Here is a 24,272-nt window from a genome sequence, read left to right as displayed (position 1 = left end):
GTGTTGCAGGACAGCCTTAAATTCTGGGGCAGCAGCGAACTTTTTGGACATGGTATGTGCATAGACACGGTATGCCCATTAAACCTCTTGTTCCATCCCTCAAACTATTGGCTATTGATGGTAGTTCCCTTGGGTGTGGGTTGGTATCTTCCCAGTTCAAAAATATCACTGTCCAATTGTCTTTGGATAATAATGCTGAACAAATTTCCTTTTACGTTATTGATTGCCCTCAAACTCCTGTAAATCTAGGCCCCCCTTGGTTGCAGAAACAGAATCCCTGGGTTGATTAGCTCACTAGCAAGATACTACAATGGGGTACAGGTTGTGAGCTTTCACATTTAAAATCATTTCATACTCTTGTAGCAACTTCACTAGAGGCATTGTCTTCTTCCTATTCTTTTCTCTCTGACGTTTTCTCTAAAAAAGCTGTGGAGACCTTTCTGCCTCACAGGCCCTATGACTGTGCCATTGATACCAGGTTTCTCTCCTTATAGGTGTAGGACATACCCTCTTTCTCTTCCTGAGTTTCATGCCATGAGGAATATATTAAGGAAAACCTGGCTTCATAAGGTCTTTCTCTTCCCCTGAGGCTGCCAGCTTCTTTTTTGTTGAGAAGAAAGATGGGGGCTGAGCCCATGTATTGATTATAGGGGCCTAAATAAGATCATGGTTAAGAATTGTTACCCCCTTCCTTTGATCTCTGAACAATGTGATAGAGTTCAGGGTGCTACAGTATTTTCTAAATGTTATCACTTTTAAAAACGGGTATGTCTCTACCTCTCTAAAAAGAATTTGGAGATGTCAGATTACTATATATACCAATTTAATGTGCATTTTGAATAGCCCTGTGAATATCAATTCTACATTCATAGATTTAATATCTGCTGTATGTATATTTAACCTTTATTTAGTAGTGATATGTTTAGCAGCACTTTACAAACAGCATTCTTAGGGGAGGATTAATGGCTGGTGGGGTCCTGGACGATGCCTCACCTCTGTCTCCAGATACGTCCTCTGTTCAACCAGACCTGTCCGACGTCTGCCCCTAACCTACCAAAACGTTATCCCCTTTGCTGATAGCAGGACCCTTATTCCTATAGGCCCGGAGAGGTCTAGTAGAGATCAGTCACTGAGAGTTGCTTTAATTCATTTTTGGAGTATCCAAATGTTTTGGTTGTTCTTAAATGCAAGACACGATCATTGTTCACAAGTAAAACTTTTCCATTCAAAGTCACTTTAATTTCCAAGTTCGCTGTCAGATTTGTACAAAAAGATAAAACAATGTGATTTTGTTATGATCACATTTTTTAACGCAAATACGTTTTTCAGATTTTAGTCTTTTCATGCAAAAAAACTGCTTTAATTGGATTTTTTTTATAATGTTTTCATACAACTGGAACAAAGAAAAATTCCTGCCCATGTAACTTAAAACTTTTCTTGGATTCAAAGGAAAAAAAGAAGCATTTGTACATGAATTCACAACTATTTAAATTTTTCGCTCTCTTATTACCACCACCAAAATCTTTGGAATCACAATTACTGCAGTTCAATCACTATTATTGAACAAAATTTGGATGCCATTTATTACAACAAATTAAACTGAAAGGCAAATTTGAGTTGCTGTTTACTCTAAAAGTGCTTCTTCTTTGTATGAAACAGTGTGGTTGTTGTTGACAGCAATGACTTCCCAAGCTCTGGGTTTCCTCTGCAGTCGCCATTTGTGTTATTTGCCATAAAGTTTGAGTCATCTCCACCACTGCCATTTTTGTTACTCCAGTTGCCACTAGAGCAAGGCTGCTCTCATCACTTAGTTAGTTAAAATCCCTTTTCCAGCACTGCATTTTAGGTTGATACAAGATCATCATTGTTTATTTTAGTGCCACCACCCACGACAGACTGTTTTCCCCTAAACTCTACGTTTGATATTGCCAAAGCTTCTTTACGATTGTTAATGTAGTTCCACTTCCAAAATCTTAGCGGCTGGTCTCAACAGCCTTTTCAGTGCATTTTGTTTTCCCACCATCTACTTCAAATGTTATAAACGAATTCCTTGGATCACCACAGAGTTCTTTTGAACCACACCCACGAATAATTTTCTTTTTTGGTCCTGCAACAAAGAACATTATTTTAGTAAATCTGGATAACTGAAATTTTTTTTCCAAGGACTGTTCGCAAGTTAAACATAGATATGTCAGTAGTTTCTGAGGCTTTAAAGGAGTAGTTCACCTTCCAAACAAATTTTTTCAGCTTTTTTTCAGATAGTTCAATTTACTTTCATTTTGGAAAAACAGTAAAAAAAATAAAACACTGAAAGAATTTTTTTTAAAGCCTTTATGTATGGTGAACAAACTGAAAACAACATCAAAACATGTTTGGAAGATGAACAACCTTTTCAAAGAGGCACTGAAGCCTGAAAAACAAATATGGCTACCAAAGTCCAAAGCCACCAAAGTTCTACAGAAATGAAGATCCATGTCTCTAAAGGTTCCCACAGTAGTTCTCCATCTTTGGTCTTGCCAAACTTCTGCACATGCTTATGATCCACTTAATCACTTTATATTCCTTCTCCTCCTCTAACTCACTTAGCCTCCTCCCTTGGGAATTTACTTTGGCTGTTGCCTGCTGGGCATTCTCAGTTTTACTCAACTCAGCTTACCAAATATGCCCCACCAATCTAGCAGCCAATGAAGAGATGGCATTGCTTGTTTCCATAGAAACTCTGCTCTAGCTGTCTGTTCCTTTTTTTTCTTTTAACCTTCTTTCCTGAGCTCAGCTGAACCATTAGGGCCCTTACACATTAGGGCCCTTACACATTAGGGCCCTTACACATTATGCATTTCACTTGCCCTGTGCTTAATTTTCTTGCATTCCACCACAGGGGAGCACAGGATGAAACACATCCTATTCTTTCTTATTAGGCAGTGTTGACACAGGCACATCTAAGCGCCAAACGCAGATGGAATACATCAAGTACAAGGTACTGTTTTATTATTAAAGAAAAAAATGTGAATTATTTGAATATAATGGAATCTATGGTAAATGGAGTTTTATAGATAATGGGTTTCTGGATAACAGATTCCATACCTGTATAAATAATGAGAGGAAGATGTGCCCAACAGATAGTAGATGGTGTGTAAATTTCACCAATTACATTCACTAGTTCTAGGGGAAATGTGTGTTGGAAATGCAACATTTTGTTTGTCAGATTTAGAAGGCTGGATAATGGGTCCCTGAGTGAGTGGAAGGAGAATAGGGTGGGCCCTCCATTCTATATGCTGACCAGAGTTTGTATCTGACTAGCCAGGTAGCTGATTAATTAGCATACAGTTGTGCAGGAGAAGCCGGATCCCTGGTAAATAGGGCTTCAGTTGGAGAGCCTGGCTTTCTGTGCCTGGGGAAGCAGAAGCTGCAAACAAGTGGGAGAACCTGTTGGAAATTCTGTGTTTTTTTCCTAAAACTGTATTTTGTTTATAGGGTTTGGTGCTAGGCCTCACCCTTTAGGGCTCACACAAGCTCCCCTGAGTTACACTTTCTTCCGTTCAGCAGCAGGGGAGCGCAGGAGTAGACGCACTGAATTATTTTCGAGAGAGAGAGAGAGACTATAGTGGTGCACTCGCAATACAAGCAACTGCCTGGGTGCTGGTTATAGCATAGTATAATAATCCAAACAAAAATATTCAAAAAAATATATAAAACCGCACTCCAAGGTCTTGAAATAGTGAAGACCTTGGAGTGCAGTTTAATATTTTTTTTGGATTATTATAGATAGCTTAGATACATACAGATAGCATAGATACATACATATATATAGATATATACATCCAAAGAAGATCAGCACTCTCAGGGCTTATATATGTATATATATATATATATATATATATATATATATATATATATATATATATATATATATATATATATATATATATATATATATATATATATATATATATATATATATATATATATAAGCCCTGAGAGTGCTGATCTTCTTTGGATGTATATATCTATATATATGTATGTATCTATGCAGCATGCATCAAAAACCAATTACTAGCTAGTCATGCAGGATGTGGATTCAATATGTGGCTCGTATTAATATCAACTATTTATATTGGGATCTATTTACTAAATTATGTGAGCATCTCCTATAGAACTTTTCAGCAAGAAAACTGGACCCCTTACAAAGATGCAATTTACATAATTTATGAAAAAAAATGTACTTTACCTTAAGAGAGGCTTACTGAATGTATTCGCCAATGAGAAAGCAGAGCAGTGTGATAGCGGCTGGCAGGATAGTAACGTTTAAACTTACAGCAAATCCAATGCCCCCCAATGAACTGATTGTTAATTAGCAGTGATGGGCAAATTTATTCGCCCGGCGTGAATTTGCAGCAAATTCCTGTGATTTGCCGCCGACAAAAATGGACGCCGGCGTCCAAAAAAACCGACGCCGCCGTCAAAAACGGATGCCGGTGTCAAATTTCGCAAATTTTTCACGGTTTCGTGAATTTTGCAGGAAATTTGCGAATTTTTCTTCGAAATGCCCCAAATTCGCCCTTCACTATTAATTAGTACATTAATTAATAGAACTATTTTATATGAACTATGAACACTTGTTTACATGGGGGGACATATCAATAGATTGTACAGGGTTACAACGTTTTGGATGGTGGCCCTGGTACCTGCAGTATTTTAAGAGAATTTTGAGCACCATTTATAAATGTAGAAAATCAATCAATATGAATTCTGTCATGCTGTCAGTGTCAGACTGGGACACCAGGGGCCCAGCAAAAAACCTTAGACAAGGGCCCACCCAAAAAAGTTCGACCAGGGGCCCACTTTTAGTACTATTATTCTTCCTCTCCTCACTTAACCTCTATTCTCCTAGTCTCTTTTCTTTACATACTATAATCTATTATTCCATCTATTTAGCCTCTTTGTTCTCATAGAAATAGTTAATTGCCATGAAATAGGCCAAATGTTTAGAAGCAGGAGGGCCCACTCACAGCTGGGCCCACCGGGAGTTTTCCTGGCATGCTGTATACAATTTGCATTGGAAATGAAGGATACAGCACTGAACAGTACCATCTCTTAACCCAGAATTCTGACATACTGACTCATGGTTTTTGTACGATAAATGCATCAGTTTGTTAAAGCAAGCTCTGACCCTCAGGACTAAAATAACATTCTTAGAAATCTCAGCATTTTCTCTCCACGTTTCCTGCCAAATCAGCACAGTCTTATTAATGGAAAAAACAAACAGCTAATAAATGATATTTATACAACCTGAAACAGTGTAGGTAAAACAATTGTTTGCTGTTCCCATGCACTCATAATCAGTTGTCGTACACTCCATGGATCCTTCCTTAGTGCAGAATGGGCACATTATTCCATTTCTGAAAACTAAAAGTATCAAGAGGTCAGAATGAACTCACCCTTTGAAAAATACATCTCCAGGTTCACTCATTGATAATATGCCCTATAGTACTAGGTAATAATAGTAATAGTAGTATCATATTGTGGATATTTCTTTCTAAGGGGAAAATATAGTAACTCTGTAATTTCGTATTTGTAATTTTGTATGCAGCATAGATGACAATAAAAAAAAACATTCAGGAAAGCTTCCTATAGCTTGGGATAGTGGAACTGATTGAAGAGTAAGTATTTTCAAAAGTTAAGTCAAGTTTGTATAAATTAAAGTCTCTTTTGTGTAACTCCTATAGTAACCCACCAAAAGGATAAATGAATCCAGTACCCCCAGCACTTATGTAGGTAGAGACCCTGATTGTGTGTGATTTCTTCTTCTTGGCAGTTTTTTTTCCATATACTAATGGGGCAGGGCATGGGCAGTACAGAGGGCAGGACTTGGGTAGAAGATTGAATCCACCCCTGGTTGGTTTTAGGGTTTTCACTGACTCCTAAGGCCTAGTGTAGGAGCTTTGGACCCCTAGACAGAGATTCTTGCCCAATGATATCAGTTGGCTCTTTTATGTGGGTCCAGTGCTCCCTACCAATAACAAAAAAAGGAGCTTCGTACCAAGAAGTTTAGAGAGGTTCTGTTATCAGGTAAGGAGTGGGGCCATGGAATTGTTTTGCCCACAATTGCATGGCATGGCAAAGACTAGTCTTTTCATATTTATATAGGAAACCCATCACACGCAACACATTGTTACACTCCAAAATTGCTCATCTGGTTAGTTGCCTGAGAGGCATTCCGGTGGGCCAATTTTTAAGGTCGCTCCGCATATGTTCCACATGGGATAGTTTTCATTTTAGAGCCATGCAATTGTGGGATCGATTTATAGAAAGAGGCTACAAGGTTGAGGATATTAAAGCAGCCTATAACAGGGCAGTACTTAGTAACAGATTGGAATTATAGTTGAATAAGAAAAAGGGCCCAAAGAGACATAGGAGGGAGATCAGTCTACAATACGCTACATTTAATAGAGGTACTAAATGCATTGAACGAAGTGTGCGAAGACACTGGGATGTTTTACTTCAAGATCCGATATTGGTTCAATATTTGGGGAATTAACCCTCTTTTGTATTTAAAAAAGGCTATGAATTTAGGATCCAGTTTGTCCAAGAATGTATTTAATTCAGATAATAGTGAAGGCACTAAAAACTGGCTAAAATATCGGGGTAACTATGTTTGTCGAAGGAACAGATGTAAATCTTGCCAATATATCAAAATATCGAAGGAGTTCTCCAGCATGAATACGGGTAAAGTATATCAAATAAGGAGCTATTTTAATTGTCTAGCGAAAGTAATAGTATATTTAGCAACATGTGATTGTGGTTCCCAATATGTGGGAAAAACCATGCGATGCACAGGAGTGCGTTTTTTTGGAACACCTTTTAGCTATAGATAGGAAAGATACCAAATCAGCGCTATCTAAACATGCGTGGGACAAACATGAGGGCATTAAAAGTGTTACCTTCCAGATTATAGACCAGTTTTCGATCAGGAAAGGAGACTCCGATAAAAGATTATTAAGGAAGGAGGCGTTTTGGATTTACCACCTGAAAATCTTGGAGGCATGAATAAGGAATGGGAACTATCATGCTATTATTAGATAATGGAAGCTATGGTATTTATTAAATTGTAATACATTGATATTTAATTTGTGTATTTATGGAATGTATTATGTAATTGCCAAGGGTAGATGTAGATCTGATTTAGAGTGTAGATATGGAGTCTTTGAGCTTCAAGTGGCATGTAATGGTTAATGTTTTTTTGGGTGGGACTGATGGGTTTTTTAACTCGATGTGTGTTTGGGATCATTAGATTGTTTCCGAGAAAGTGGCAAGATGCCACAAAATGTGTAAAGCGTAGAACCACTTGTTGTACTACAATACTGGAACATTTTTAAAATGGACTACTAAAAGTGATATTTTATTGCCATTGCCTGATGCTCCGTGTGTTATAAAATTTCACGTTAATGGATTTCCTGTGAGGGACAGGCTACACGTGCAGCACAGATAGGAGCGTTGGACGAGAGGTATGATACTCCCGATCTATTTATGCAATTGTCACATTTTTCACCTGTTCACACTCATACAAACTGCTGAAGGGGCCCCAGCACTGTGTCACTGTATGTAGTACATCTTACAGTGGTCCTCATAGGTTTCCCTGTCTCCTGCTCTGTTCTGCCCTATGCTCCCTGTGTGTGTCATACTTTGCCTGCTCTATGCTCCCTGTATATGTCTTACTCTGCCCAGGGCACATACTCCCTGTATGTGCCCTGGTCTGCCTGTGAAACATAAGTCTGGTATTTGTTCTGGGGTTTTATCATTTGAAAATTATTGTTAGGGGCCCCTATGGTGGTAAATCACGTGCTAGGGGAGCTGTGTTATCCACAGTGGACAGTTGCGGAACTACCAGGGAAGTTCAATTGTACCAGGGTCCGCACCCCCTGCAAGCCTGCTGGCAGTTCCCTCGAGTAAAAAAATGCTGAAAACAACTCTTCTGGACAGGGCTGCACCAGGGCCTGCCACCCCATAGTTACATTACTGCCAGGGGAGGTGGAGGCATATGGATTTAAGGATATGTTTTTAAATTACTTACATTTTTCATATATGAGTGATAAATGATATCCCTGCAGTGATTTTGTGGTAACATGGGTGTGGTTTAAAGTGGGTGTGGTTTAAAAACAGGGAGTGGTCAACACTGGCTTCCATTATTGACCCTCCACCATGTAGGCCAGAAAAATTCCAGCCCTCTGTACCACAGAAGTTGGACAGCACTGCTTTAAGTTATTAAAGGAGCAACATACTGCCCTTTTTGACATGAGGTGATTCAGTAGGGCTTATGTAGGCATGTACATAAACACATACAAGAATAAACATATGTATTAAATTTAGCTAATTAGCATATTTCAGTACATACCGTTTTGCTCGCGTGGCGAACAATATGATGAATCACAGCAAGACGTAAAATTTGTTACTTTAATACCATTTCAGGTACAAGAGGGGGGTTGTGGGTGCACTCCTAAGGCCATATAAAAAAATATATAAATACAATAATCCCCTGTCTAAAAAAAGAAAAACAGGGTTTTTTGTTACAAAGTTATGATCATAAAATTGGTAAGCCGCCATACCACGTCAAGGTAAACCCCATACGGCGGTCCCTAACCTGTTTACCTGCGATCAAAATTTAAAACCTTGGTTTCAATCTGGACTAGATCCTCCCCCGCCACCTGCATATGCGGCCTTTAAAGGGGAGACTGCCCAGACCAACGCCCATTTAAAAAAAATGTGAATGTGAAGAGACTATAATGAAGGAAAAGTAAAGTTGTATATATAAGTGCACACTTGTGTGTGTATGTGTGTGAGTATAAGTACAGGTGTGAGTATAGATTTAGAGGGAGATGAAAAAAGAAAAGCTAAATGTGGAGTGTGATAGGTGTAATGTGTGTGGGTCTGTGCAAGTGTTACCTAGTGATAAGTGCAACAAATATAATGAGTGTCTCACAGGCGTTGGTGATAAAATGGCCAAAGCCTCACCAGCCGCTAGCATTTGTGGCTTTTAAGGGAGAGAAACTGCCCAAACCAAGGATATGGGGTTTACCTTGACGTGGTATGGCGGCTTACCAATTTTATGATCATAACTTTGTAACAAAAAACCCTGTTTTTCTTTTTTTAGACAGGGGATTATTGTATTTATATATTTTTTTATATGGCCTTAGGAGTGCACCCACAACCCCCCTCTTGTACTTTAATACCATTCACAAGTTGGCTAAACGATTGGCCACACTGCTCCTTATTGCTACAAACTATAAATAAGAATTTAATGTTGTTTCCTAAAAGAAAGAAAAATTAAATTCAGTTAATTACAAGAAATTAACTTAACTTTAAATTTTTAATTAGAATACAACCCTGATGTTGCAGGATTACAGCTCCCAGCATGCTTCAACCTTTATTCTGTGTTATATTATTCTGGGATTTGTAGTCCAGCAATAAGTAAAGTTTGGTAGTGCAGTGCAGTAGAGTTAACAATCCCTTTAAAGCAGTTCTAAACCCAACCATGAATCTCTCCCACTGCACTACCAAGTTTTCTATTGATGTTGATGAAAAACACTTATTACATTACACAGAAAACCATTGGCCAATGGGAATTCTACTCAATAGAATCTACTTTAATAGATCAGCTGGAGTTCCCATTTGAGGATTCTTTTGCATTTTAATACAACCTGGGCCCTGAAAGAGGAAGTAACCTCTGCTGCACTGCTCAACCAATCGCTACTTAGTTGTGGCTGGACTAGAAATCTAGAACAATTTAACATATAATGAAGGTTGAGGCATGCTGGAAGCTGTAGTCCAGCAAGATCAGGGTTGTATTGTTAAAGCAATATTGCTCAATAAATCTTACCAAAACCTTCCTCCAAATCACCACAGACAATGGCTGCATTAAAATGAAGAAAATCCTTCAATGAGAATCCCAGCTCACTTTTGTTTGATGCGGCAACTACAGTTGTTCAGAGCTGAGAAACTTAAAGTAGAACTAAAGCTTAACTAAAGAAGTAACTAGAAATGTTGTACATGATGTGTTGTGCTGCTGTCCCAGCCCAAGGCAACCACAGCCCTTTAGCAGTAAAGATCTGTGTCTCCAAAGATGCCCCAGTAGCTCCCCATCTTCTTTTCTGCTGATTCACTGCACATGCTCAGTGCTGCTGTCACTTACTGAGCTTAGGGTCCCACTCACAATATACAGTACACATAGAATAGAAATGTCACAATATAAGGCTGATAAGTAATTAATACAGATAATTACTACATGGCAGCACAGAAACCAGTGCAATTAGCATCAGAATTTAATTATCAGCAAACCTGTAGCATCAGCTTATATTACAGGGGAAGCTCATTTTCTGCTGGATAATTAGTGACGAGCCCTAAGCTTAGCTTCTCAACAGCCAATCAGAGCCCACTGAGCATGTGAGTGTCACAGACACAAGATGGTGACCCCCCTGTGACAAGTTTGAAGTCCTGGATCATTGCTGCTATTGACAAGCTGAAACTTTAGGCTCGTGCAATAAGTTCTGTATATAAAATATGACATTTTAAGCCATATTCACTTTTAGGGTTTACTTCTCCCTTATAGGGGATGCAAATATAACTGTAATGCCATTCCACAGCCCCTCTACTTTTCTATAGAAGTTTCTGGAAACCGCAATTATAGATGCAAGAAAAATGATGAATAAGAATTCTACTGATCAAAATATGTTGCATTATAAATGCAAAAGAATTGACCAGTAAAAATTCTGATTCCCAGCACCATGTCAGGCATCTTACATATAGGGGATAATTATATAATTTTTCTTGATGATATTACACTGGAATCAGACATGGGGATAAAGGATAGACTTGTTCAGTGCTGGGAAACTGGGCTTAAAGTTTCCAATTCCAATTACAGGAACAAAGAACAGGGAGGCAGATTTATACAGATCAGCTGGGATTCTCATTGGCTGTGGAGATTTGGGGAAACAATTTGGGAAGGTTTTATTGTGAAATATTTCTTTAAGAATACAACCCTGATATTATGGACCACAGCTCCCAGCAGTCTTTATTATATGTTAGCAGCCAGCAACTGCTTTACAATGCCAAAAAATGTCTTGTTAGATAAGATTATGGGTTTTACAATAAGATATTATCTGAATCTAGGAAGACGTATTATATAACACAGGCAGGGTCAGACTGAGGGGCCCGGGCTCCATAGATTCTGCTACTTCGGGCCCCCTACCATTATGCATTGGGTGAGCCAAAACTAAAAGATTCAACTGTGTGTAGCTTAGACACTGTAGCATTTCTGGTGAATGACAAGTGAAAGGCAGTTATATGTACAGTATCTGTATTTAATCCATTGATGTGCAAACAAAGATATGAGACCTATTTACTCAGTATTTTATTTGCCACAGTACATACCAACTTTTGAAAAAATTCCCATGCAGACGTCTCCTTCTAAACATGATTGTGACAGTGAACAAATTATTCCAGAGGCAAAACAAGCTGCAAAGAAACAGAATAGTTAAAATAGTTAAAATGACAGATACAGAAATTTGTACATGTACAAATTTCCATGTATGAACTTTATTATCATCCTGCCATTCATTGTCATTACATTGCATCATTTAAGATCTATTAGCTGGATGCAGTTGTCTAAAAATAAAGGAACTGATATAAAAATCTGATGTGTAAATTAAATACAGGTATGGGATCCATTATTTGGAAACCCATTATCCAGAAAGTTTTGAATTACAGAAAGGCTGTCTCCCATAGACTTCATTTTATCCAAATAATACAAATTTTTCTTTGTTTACATGATTTTCTAGTAGACTGAAGATCCTAATTATGGAAAGACCAATTATCCAGAAAGCCTCAGGTCCTGGATAATAGGTCCCATACCTGTACAAGATTTGTCAGCCAGCACAACAGGGCTGATAGTACGGAACACTGCATGGTGGGTAGCAAAGGATCCTTTGCTAAACCAAATACAGAATGTAAAATGCAATTTCCAACACATTCAGCCATTTTTTACCCACAATGCATTTCACCCCACAGTTCCAGCATTATTACTGCCACAAGTAAGGTTGTGTCCATGCAATTGCAACCAATGCATCAATGCAAGTGACTTGTGCTTGGGGTTTTGATGCATTTCAGATAAAATTTGAATTGACGAGTAGGAATAGGGGACAGATTGACAACAAATTGTAGCAATTTATGCAAAGACTGCATCCATTTTGGAGCAACTGTAACTGGGTGGTGCCAGGATAAATACATTTATATGCCCAAACAAAGGTTTCTTTTCTAGTTCTGAAGAACCAGAAAAGATATGTACCCATCCATTTGTACAGTGCTCTTGGCTTCTGAATACCTTATAAGTATATAGTGGATAACAGATAACACCATTATGTTCTACAGAGCTTATCTGCTGTGTAACCTGAGCCTTTTCTCCTTTGAATGGCTGCCCCATTACTCCACAGCAGCAACACTGCATTATATTACTTTATAACACTTTAATTTTTTGATGTTACTGTACCTTCAAAGGAGATGTAAATTCAACTATAATGCCATACCACAGTGCCCCTAGTTGTCTATTGAAGTTTCTGAACCCCATAATTATAGATGCAAGAAAATTCACATATAATAATTCAACTGATCAAAAACTTCATTATAAATGCAAAAGAACTGACTCCCAGCACCATGTCAAACATCTTGCTGTTATCTTACATATAGAGATCATAGGCATCGGAACCAAGGGACCACAGGGTCCATAGCCCCCCAGAATTTTCCTCCTCTGGGTTTGGAAAGTTTTTTTTTTTTTTTTACAATTTTTCTTTGCCGTTTTTTTTTTTTGTGTGCAATTGTGTGAGCCCCAGAAGAGGAGACAGTGGCGGGCGGGCTGATGGTGTCACTACGGGGGAGCATGGGGAGAACTTGCACCCGGGCCCGCTCACCCCCTTCCCCTGCGGCCTAACTGAGATTGTGCCACAGCCCCGACTGCCGCAGAGCCTGGAAGAGGAGACAGTGGCAGGCTAGCAGCATAACTTTGGAAGAGTATGGGGTAGAAGTTGCACCAGGGCCCATCTCCCCCCTTCCCCCATGGCCAGACAGAGATCACGCCACAGCATGAAAAAGCCAACTGGGATTCTGTGGCCAACTGGGATTCCACCTCTCCACCAGGGGCCTTGTGAATCATCCTAGGTGAGGGTGAGTAGCTGATCATCATTACCAATTTCTCAATATACTCTCTATTTGTCTTTTCTCCGACTATAGGCAGTGTGGGGTATTTATACATGGAATTGCCCCTTTGCCATCCTGCTTTGGGTTCTGGGGGTATTTATACATGGAATTGCGCCTGTGCCACCCTACTATGAATTCTGGGGGTATTTACACATGGTATTGCACCTGTGCCACCCACCATGAATTCTGGGGGCATTTATACATGGAATTGCACCTGTTCCATCCTACTATGAATTCTGGGGGCATTTATACATGGAATTGCACCTGTTCCATCCTACTATGAATTCTGGGGGTAGTTATACATGGTATTGCACCTGTGCCATCCTGCCATGAATTATTGGGGTAGTTAAACATGGCTTTGCACCTGTGCCATCCTACTATGAATTCTGGGGGCATTTATACATAGAATTGTGCCTGTGCCATCCTACTATGAATTCTGGGGGTAGTTATATATGGAATTGTTCCTGTGCCATCCTACTATGAATTCTGGGGGTAGTTATACATGGAATTGCACTTGTGCCATCCTACTATGAATAGTTATGGGCGCAAATTTGAGCAATTTGCCGGCGGCAAATAAATTCACGAAACGGCCACGAAAATTCGCTGGCAAAAATTCACCAGCGTAAAAAATAAATTTGACGCCAGCATCCGTTTTTTGGACGCCTGCGCATTTTCAACAAAAATGCGAAAAAAAAAAACAAGACACTGGCGCCGTTTCGAGAATTTTTTTGCCATTTTGCGAAACCGCACAAATTCGCCCATCACTAACTATGAATTCTTGGAGGCATTTATACATGGAATTACCATTCTGCTATGAATTCTGATGGTATTTATAAATTAAGTTGCCATTCCGCTATGATTTCTATGGGTATTTATAGATGGAATTCTACTGTGCCATCCTGCTTTCTGGGTGGGGGGTATACAGAAAATACAGGGTTAAAGATCTTAGTATAAAGTTAATCCAGAAAATGGTCCAATTGCATCTTGGAGTCAGGAAGAAATTTTTTTAAAGCAAATTGGAGAAGCTTTAGAATGGGGTTGTTCTCCTTCCTTTGTATCAGCTAGAAGGTAGACAGGTTTTACTTAGGCCTAAAGGCTAGACGTCTTTTTTCAACCTAAATTACTATGTTTATATATAATTATTATGCTGGTGCAGTGGGTTTGGAGAATGTGTACAACGGTCCCATTATAATATAACATTGTCTAACTAGCATAAAAGGGATCCATGTAGTGAGAGATATTTGAATTTTTCACATTACTAATGCAGTCACTGCATGGCTTTCCCTACAACAGGTTACACAGTGCTCCAGGGCTACAACACTTCATACCTTGCATTTGAGGCATCACATCTGGAGGTGCTAGAATTTATAGGCTTGGAGTCCCTGTGCTCACTGATTCTTACTATATAATGCATTCTTGTTCTTATACCCACTTTGTTTTATTGTATATTGTGCTTGGCCTCTCAGTATTCTCTATATCTTACTGTTTGTGGTGCCATTGTCCGTTGCTCTCTATGTATGTATTTGGTGTGCCAATGCCCTCTGCTTCTTAATTTATAATGTTCTTTATAGTGCTTGTGGTGCCTTCTCTATATTATGTTCTTGGGAGATCAGTACCTGCTGCTCCTTTGTATGTCTTTTGAGTATCTCACAGTCTCTGCATGAAATGTACTTTAGGTTACAGAATACTTTTCCCCCTTTTCCCCATAATGTGCTTTTAGTGCAGCATTCACTTGTACATGTGATGTTAATACCCCCTTCCTGCAAACAAAACGTTAAACAAATTTTGCCCCCCAATGCTATCGTTTGATAGCATTGGACAAAAGGGGCGTGGTCAAAATTGTGCTACGCGTCCTGTTTACGTCTTCTTTGCCCCCCCCCCCCCCGCCATAACCATCTTCTGCTGCCTATGATAGAGATAATTATATAATTTCTTTCCCTTGATGATATTACACTGGAATCAAACATGGGGATAAAGAACAGGCTTGTTCAGTGCTGGGAAACTGGGTTTAAAGCTTCCAACTCCAATTTCAGGAACAAAGAACAGGGAGTCAGATTTATACAGATCAGCTGGGATTCTCATTGGAGGATGTTTTGATTTTTAAAGCAGTTGCTGGCTGTGGAGATTTGTATGATATTTTATAGCTAAACAGTGAAATGGCAAAAGGTAACAAGATAAATATTACGATAGCAGTTATAGCTGGTACATATATCCATTATGTTGCAAGCTGGATTTACCATTTTATATTCCAATTAGTAACTGGTCCACCATTCTTCGTTTATCAAGGATCCTTGATAAAGATCCTAAGAAGGATTGGATTTCTGGATAATGTTGGATTTCTGGATAATGTGTGCTCATTATGCGCCTGTGTGTGATGTCATCTTGTGAGACTTGCATACACAGCCCAAACTATAATGTGCATACACATAATGAGCAAGTTTCACAAGATGATGTCACACACATGCGCATAACTCGCTCATTATGCGCATGCATATGTCTCAACGTGGCCATCCACACAGGGAGCTCCCACATGTTGTGGGTGGTCTAGAGCTGGTGAGGGAAGGAAGAAGAAAAAAACCAACAACTTCTTGTATCCCCCAACTGGAGTACTGCCTCTCCTGCAACTCTGGGGGATAAAAAAAATTCAGGGTGACTGGTGCCCTTTAAGTGAACTTTTACTATGTTATAGAATGCCTTATTTATAGCAACTGTGCATTTGGTTTTCATTATTTTTTTTTCATATTTTTTTTAAATAAATGTCCTTCTCCTGCTTCTTTGCAGCTTTTAAGTGGGGGTCACTGACACTGGCAGCCAAAAACCACTGATGAGAGGCTACAATTTTTGAATTATTTATTATTTTATTGTTATTATTACTTATTATGAATTATTGTTCTGTGTAGGCCAACTCTTGTTCATATTCTTGTCTCTCTTTCAACCCACTGCCTGGTTGCTAGGGTAAATGAGATAATAGCAACCAGAATGTTGTGGAAATACAAAATTGAACAGGTGCTGAACGTAAAGCTAAATAACTGAATTGCAAATTGTTTTGGAGTATCAATGTCTACATCATACTAAAAGTTTTTCATTTAAATGAGAACTAAAGCTTAACTAAAGTAACTAGAAATGCTGTAGATTATGTTTTGTGCTTCTGTACCAGCCCAAGGCAACCATAGCCCTTTAGCAGTAAAGATCTGTGTCTCCAAAGATGCCCCAGTAGCTCCCCATCTTCATTTCTGCTGATTCACTGCACATGCTCTGTGCTGCTGTCACTTACTGAGCTTAGGGACCCACTCACAATATACAGTACACATAGAAAAGAAATGTCACGATATAAGGCTGATTAGTAATTAATACAGATAATTACTACATGGCAGCACAGAAACCATTGCAATTAGCATCAGAATTTAATAATCAGTCCTGTAGCATCAGATTATATTACAGATCAACCTCATTTTCTGATGGATAATTAGTGACGACCCCTAAGCTTAGATTCTCAACAGCTGCTCAGAGTCCACTGAGCATGTGAGTGTCACAGACACTTTCCAAGATGGTGACCCCCTGTGACTAGGGATGTAGCGAACGTCGGAAAAAAAGTTCGCGAACATATTCGCGAACTTGCGCAAAAACGCGAGCGGTTCGCGAACGGTTCGCGAACCCCATAGACTTCAATGGGAAGGCGAACTTTAACATCTAGAAAAGACATTTCTGGCCAGAAAAATGATTTTAAAGTTGTTTAAAGGGTGCAACGACCTGGACAGTGGCATGCCAGAGGGGGATCAAGGGCAAAAATGTATCTGAAAAATCTGCCTGTGTGTGCTTGGAAGAGATAGTGTAGGGGGAGAGCTGTTAGTGATTTCAGGGACAGATGATAGTAAGTTTGCTGGCTAGTAATCTGCTTGATACTGCTCTGTATTGGAGGGACAGAAGTCTGCAGGGATTTGAGGGACATTTTAGCTTAGGTAGCTTTGCTGGCTAGTAATCTACTGTTCTCTTTAAACAACTGCCATACGTTGACCTTGTAGGCATTGTTTGCCCAGTTTTTTTGGACGCAGCCACTGAAGCACAGTTGCCAGAAAAAATATGCCATATAAATGCTGAAAATAGTAATTTTTCGCCATACGTTGACCTTGTAGACATTGTTTGCCCAGTTTTTTTGGTTGCAGCCACTGAAGCACAGTTGCCAGAAAAAATATGCCATATAAATGCTGAAAATAGTCATTTTTTGCCATACGTTGACCTTGTAGGCATTGTTTGCCCAGTTTTTTTGGTCGCAGCCACTGAAGCACAGTTGCCAGAAAAAATATGCCATATAAATGCTGAAAATAGTCATTTTTTGCCATATACGTTGAGTCAACGTATGGCAAAAAATGACTATTTTCAGCATTTATATGGCATATTTTTTCTGGCCTCTGTGCTTCAGTGGCTGCGGCCAAAAAAACTGGGCAAACAATGCCTACAAGGTCAACGTATACACTACTACAGCGGTGGATACGGATTACGTAAAATATATGAATGCTGCTTGAAAAAAAGTAACTCAAGTGGTTTTTCTAGAGACGATAATATTATCAATATTTAGACAAAATGTGAACAAGCTCACACAGCTAGATGGCGGGTTGAAGAAAACAGTGTGCAAATAATGCCTACAAGGTCAACGTATACACTACTACAGCGGTGGATACGGATTACGTAAAATATATTATGGCTGCTTGAAAAAAGTCACTCCGGTGTTTTTTCTGGAGACGGTAATATTATGGATATTTAGACAGAATGTGAACAAGGTCACACAGCTAGATGGCGGGTTGAAGAAAACAGTGTGCAAATAATGCCTACAGGGCAAATAATGCCTAAAAGGTCAACTTATACACTACTACAGCGGTAGTAAAATAAAAAAAAGTAAAATAAAAAAAAATGAATATTAAAAAAAAAAAAATTAAAGTTGGTGCTGCTGAACTACTAGGAGCAGCAGATTAGCACACCAGTCCCACTCCCCAACACTGCTAGACTAATAGCACTGGGCTCTTATAGTAGTAGTAGTAGTAGTAGTAAAACAACAAAAAAATAAATAAAAGCAGTCCTTACAAGGACTACTGTTATTGCAGCAGTCAGCAGATGAGATCAGAAGCAGGACAGCTGCCCACTGCAGCTACATACAGAGCACTGCAGTAGAAGGTAGATTACTAGCCAGCAAAGCTACCTAAGCTAAAATGTCCCTCAAACCCCTGCAGACTTCTGTCCCTCCAATAACAGAGCAGTATCAAAACGATTACTAGCCAGCAAACTTTCAACTGTCCCTGAAATCACTAACAGGCAGCAGCTCTCTCCCTACACTATCTCTTCAGCACACACAGGCAGAGTGAAAAAACGCTGCAGGGCTTCGGTTTTTATAGGGAAGGGGAGTGGTCCAGGGGAGAGCTTCCTGATTGGCTGCCATGTACCTGCTGGTCTGGGGTGAGAGGGCAAAAAAAAGCGCCAACAATGGCGAACCCAAAATGGCGAACGTCGCGCGACGTTCGCGAACTTCCGGCGAGCGCGAACACCCGATGTTCGCGCGAACAAGTTCGCCGGCGAACAGTTCGCGACATCTCTACCTGTGACAAGTTTGAAGTCCTGGATCATTGCTGCTATTGACAAGCTGAAACTTTAGGCTGGTGCAATAAATTCACTACATAACATATGGAATTTTTAGCCATATTCATTGTTACGGTTTAGTTCTCCTTTAAAGGTGAACCATGCCTTTTCGCTGTCCAAATGGTCACCTATGAGATGTCACGGTTTGAGATATCTATGCAAATTGATACTGGGTGGTTGCTGACACCAGAAATTAAGTGTTTGTACTGACTTCTGCTGCCTGCTAGTCTGAAGTTTACATTAGCTACCCATTTCCTACTGTTTTAACCTCTACACAGACACATATGAATTGAAGTTGAAAATTACAAACTCACCTTTTAGAACGACAAAAAAACAGATGAAAATTAGCACACTTTTCATTTCGGCTGAATTCTGTCTGAGCGTGTTCTAAAAAATATATTGTGAAATTACATTGGTAGTTCATTTATATATTCTCTGTGCCATGCTTAATTTAAATTTGAAATGAGAGGTGGGGCACGTTAATTTATCATGATTAGTATGAGTAATAATGACTGCTTCACTTTCATGTTGTTCTTTTAAATTAATTAATATTTTCTTTGATTTTTGTTCATGATATCTATAGAAGAGGTGAAAGGGGCCCAGCCATAACACCGTCCCACAACACCCCCTAGTTTTCTGTAGAATTTGCTGAGAGATGTAATTATAAATGCAAAAGAACTGAGAAAGTTGAATCCCAGCACCATGTCAGGCATCTTGCTGTTATCTTACTGTAACCCTTTCGACACCCCTTTGTCAGTGTTACACTCCACATGTGTCGCTTACCTGATGGCACGGGACAAACCTGAGTCACTCCACAGTGGTATGGGGAGAGACTGGGTACCTGGTACTTACTAGCGCAGTGCCTCCTCTTAGTGGGATCCGGGAATGCACCTACGGGTGGCCCCACTAAGAATACAGTAATAACAAACACACAGTATTAGTTAAATGAATAATGGTTTATATAAAATAACTGACCAACAAGTACATGCAGCACTAACCAGTGGCAATATGGCTTCACTAACTAACTTGCTAGCGCCAAACTGTCTACCTAACTAAGAAAAGGCAAAGTCCTTTAATACACAGTCTCTTTATTCTTCAGCGTTTCCTTTGGGTACTGTCCCTTTAACCAGTATACTCACAAATCCTCTTTGGAATACTTTAGAGTTCTCTTCAGGTGAATCCAGCACATTCAGGCATACAGTGCGATTACCAGCCCCTTTGGATGCTCAGATAGGAATCTCCTGCTGGCTATTCCTCCAGTCTGGATTCCCTTCACACTCTCTGTCTCTCGAGGCACAGTATGTGGCTTCCCTGTGCCAGCATGATCAATGAATGCTTTTGGTGCAGCCTCTCAGCTCTCTGGGCCCACCAGCAGCTCTCTGGCCTCTTTCTCTGTCCACCATGCAGCTCTCTATGCCAGGCTCTCTTCTTTTGCCAGTCTCTGTGACTTCCTCTTCCTGCCAGCCCCTCACTAGCTGCTGTGTCACCTCCTGTTGCACTGAGATCACTAAATAGCTGGTTGCTAGGTAACACCTTACAGCACACAGACACAGGATCTGGGCTTCTACCCTTACAGGGATATGTGCAATGATTTTGCCCCGATTCCCTACATGACATATAGAGATAATAATGTTGTTTTTATTCTTAAAGATATGACACTGGAATCAAACATGGGGATAAAGGACAGACTGGTTCAGTGATGGGAAACTGGGCTTAATGTTTCCAACCCCAATTACAGGAACAAAGAACAGGGAGTCAGATTTATACAGATCAGCTGGGATTCTCATTGGAGGATTTTTCGCATTTTAAAGCAGTGGCTGGTTGTGGAGATTTGGGGGAAAGTTTTTTGTGCAATTTTTCTTTAAGAATACAACCCAGCATACCTCAACCTTCATTGTATTTTGCATTATTCTGGGATTTGTAGTACCGCAACAACTGAGTAAAGTTTGGTTGAGCAGTGCTGCAGAGTTTACTACCACTTTAAAGATACTGGGAGATGAAGTCTAGCACCATCAATGTTGTATAATTAAAGGGCAAAATTGCTTCCCTCTACCAGATGTGCAGGCTCCTATAGTCAGAACTCCGGTAGGGGAAACAATACTCTATTTGGCAGAAAATCACATATTGAAGTCTATGGGAAAAAACTGGAACTGAATTGCTAATTGTGCTTTATTGCCACAATATGTTTCGGGCTCAAGGCCCTTTATCAAGTGTTATCACTTGATAAACGGCCTTGAGCCCGAAACGTGTTGTGGAAATAAAGCACAATTAGCAGCAAGCATTGCATTGTTGGCTGATTCTCTCAGTAACTCCAATATGCATTGATTTACTTTACACCTGAGGTGGGGGTGTACACTCAGAGTGAATAAGCCTATTATACTACTCTCCCAGAGCGCAGTCATCTCTATAGTGTGGTATCTGTCCCGATGTGTAGTGCCGCAACATAGCAGCAAAGCACTTAGTAGGGGCATATTCTGCCCAAAATAGTATTGGTTTCCTCCAGTATGTGGACTCTATTAGACCACACCTCTAATAGACTCAACAGCAAGATGCCTGACATGGTGATGGGATTCAACATTCCTATTTGTTAGTTCTTTTGCATTTATAATAAGTTTTTGAACAATAGAATTCTCAATGGTAAATTTTCTTGCATCTATAATTATGGTTTTCTGCAGCTTCTATAAACAAAACTAGGGGGTGCTGTGGGACGGTGTTATGGTTGGGTTTACATCCCCTTTAATAGATAAGGTAGGGAAATACAGAGATGCAAGTATTTGATGTTACTAGCCCTTTAAGTGCAACTAAAGTATCCTGGTTGGACATTTTTTTAGTTGCACCCTTATTATTCCAATCCATGTTCCATCATGCTTTTTTATGCTTTCCCAGGAATTCTGTCAGTACATGTCTTGCCCTAAGATAAATGGCAATTAAGTTACACTCTCTCCTGTAGATTAAAGCATATCAATAATAATGTTTCACTGGCAACTTATTAGCAAAACCTGGTATGTGCCCATTAGTTAGTGACTGCATTACAATCCCAGGTTTGGAGCCCTTTTGTTTACTTGTGAATAATGAATACATTTATGAGAGTTTCATGCGAATCAAGAAATCAGCATATTTTTTCACCTGATGCAGTTTCGAAGCTCAAACTGTAGTTTCAACAGGTGAACATTTCACAATTCTGAGGCAGAATTTCGCCATTCAGCAAAATGGATTTGGCAAAGCTTGGTAGAAAATGGTAGAGAAAAATGCAGTTGAGGAGGTACACATCAAGTCTATTTGAGATTCGTATTTTCACAACCGATGGAATTGCTGTATTTCAGTTTCTGGATAACAGATCATAGACCTGTAGAGATTTGCCAAATTAGGGATAAAGAGTTCTCTTCTCATTCTTATTAAACTATTCTAGTTTTTTTGTATGAAAATACTGGCAATTTGGAAGATTCTTCAACCTTTTGAGAAGATTTGGGGATTTTTGTGCATAATAAACTGTGGAACTTTAGACAGTGGCTTCTAAAGCTATTTATGTGCTGTCTTGAATACCAAAAAAAAAGATAATTTAAGGGATGAAAACATATTTCTGGCTCTTTATAGCCCCTTCACCTTGACTATCAACACGTGAGTTGTTTTCTCTGGAGAAAAGTTGTTTTTGAGGGGACCTTTTGCTCTACAAGTATATTAGATAACATTATAGACATATTGCAGTGGCTCTTTTTTCACACAGAAAGAACAAAGAACAGGAGCCCCACCTATAGACTTAAGGAAACTTAACATTCATTTGAAGCAATAAACGTGATTCTTCATGGTGAGGCCAATGAGTTTGTAAAATACCCTGCCAGGTGTATTGGATGTTGTGATAGCAAATTCTATTGGGTTAAACTTGATTGACTTTATCAATATGTAAACTATGACTAGAGATGTCTCCATTAGTGATGGGCGAATTTGCGCCTTTTCGCTTCGCCGAAAAATTCCTCTCTCAGCATCTTTTACTCTTCATTCTCTCTTCATGCAGCAGTTGGGTGTCAGATTGACAGTTAGATCCAATATACCTTATAGGGAGGCTCCTTTCCTAGCAGATGTATTAGAGCTCATTCAAATTACTGATTCCAGTACAAACAAAATCTAACAAAATAACTGCCTTTTGCACAAATCCTGCATGTAGAGATGATGTCTGGTGATTATAGAGTGAGCGCTAAAACATCTTCTAGACAAAATGATCCCCCCTATAAGATATATTGGATCTAACTGTCAATGAATATCTGACACCCAATTCCTGCATGAAGACAGAATGAAGAGAAACAGATTCTGAGAGAGGGATAGTGAAGATTAACTTGATTATTTCAGAAACGATGCAGAATATTTAATTGATTGTTTACAGAAAGGTTCTTATTTCAGTATGATGAAGCTTATATTAAATTTTCATTTTGCCAATACTTTAAAAAAACACACCAGACAGGTTCAAAAGCAAAAAAATTAAAAAAACAAACAAAAACAATCAGTGCCTGCAGGCTTTAGGGAAGAAGTAAATAAAGAAAAAATAATAGAATGTATTATTTCTAAACACACTTATAATTTTTATGCACTGTAGAGTTAATAGTGAGGGAGGGTGTAGTCCCCCTTAAATCTTTAGTCCGTTGAAACCAATGTGCAGGGAGAAAAGGCAAGTCCTTAGTAATCCCAATTAAAGATGTCCAATGTGAAGCATAGTAAAACAGACCAATCCTTAAATCAAATGATTGCCTACTCACAGGCCAAGCTATAGTTAAATTGCATGTGGTTAGTTCTTCACTTCTCTAGCCTGCATCATTTTTTTAACGTGATGGCAGATTAATGGTTGATTAAAATCAACTGTTTGAGGATCTCCTTTATACCAATGATTCAAGCGTTACATCTAAGTGTGGGAGAAAGCCAGCGTTCTTCACCCCCTGTCTTTGCTCGCAATCCCGTTTGAAAGACTGGCCAAATTGGGGATGTTCACGCTGGAGAAGAGGTGCTTAAGGGGTGATATGATGATATAAGGGGATCATATAATAATCTCTCTAATGCTTTATTTATCAGTAGGTCTTTCCAGCTGACACAAGGTCACCCATTCCGATTAGAAGAAAAGAGGTTCTGCTTAAATATTCGGAATGGTTTTTTTACAGTGCGAGCTGTGAAGATGTGGAATTCTCTCCCTGAATCAGTGGTACTGGCTAATACATTAGATAGCTTTAAGAAGGGGTTGGATGGCTTTTTAGCAAGTGAGGGAATACAGGGTTATGGGAGATAGCTCATAGTCCAAGTTGATCCAGGAACTTCGACTTCAATACTTCGCCAAATTAAACCTGCTGAAATGCTATGTTAGCCTATGGGGAACTTCTAGAGCAATTTTCTAAGTTTTTGGAAGTCGAAGTAAAATCGTT

General features: G+C 39.3%; 1 protein-coding gene across 1 annotated transcript in view; it reads right to left on the bottom strand.

Moving 5' to 3' along the window:
* Positions 1 to 1,217: 1,217 nt before the first annotated feature.
* LOC108695927 (phospholipase A2 inhibitor subunit gamma B) overlaps positions 1,218 to 24,272 on the bottom strand; it is a 42,691-nt gene continuing 19,636 nt past the window's right edge. Inside the window, exons 7-8 of the mRNA XM_041569676.1 lie at positions 5,290 to 5,406; positions 1,218 to 2,107 (exon numbers count right to left, since the gene is read on the bottom strand). Coding sequence (XP_041425610.1) covers positions 1,974 to 2,107; positions 5,290 to 5,406 — 251 coding nt within the window. The 3' untranslated portion in view covers positions 1,218 to 1,973. The remainder of the gene's footprint in view (positions 2,108 to 5,289; positions 5,407 to 24,272) is intronic.

Source organism: Xenopus laevis, chromosome 7L (assembly GCF_017654675.1).
Source record: "Xenopus laevis strain J_2021 chromosome 7L, Xenopus_laevis_v10.1, whole genome shotgun sequence".
In the NCBI taxonomy this organism is placed as follows: Eukaryota; Metazoa; Chordata; class Amphibia; order Anura; family Pipidae; genus Xenopus; species Xenopus laevis.
This window is presented reverse-complemented; position numbering and strand designations above follow the sequence as displayed.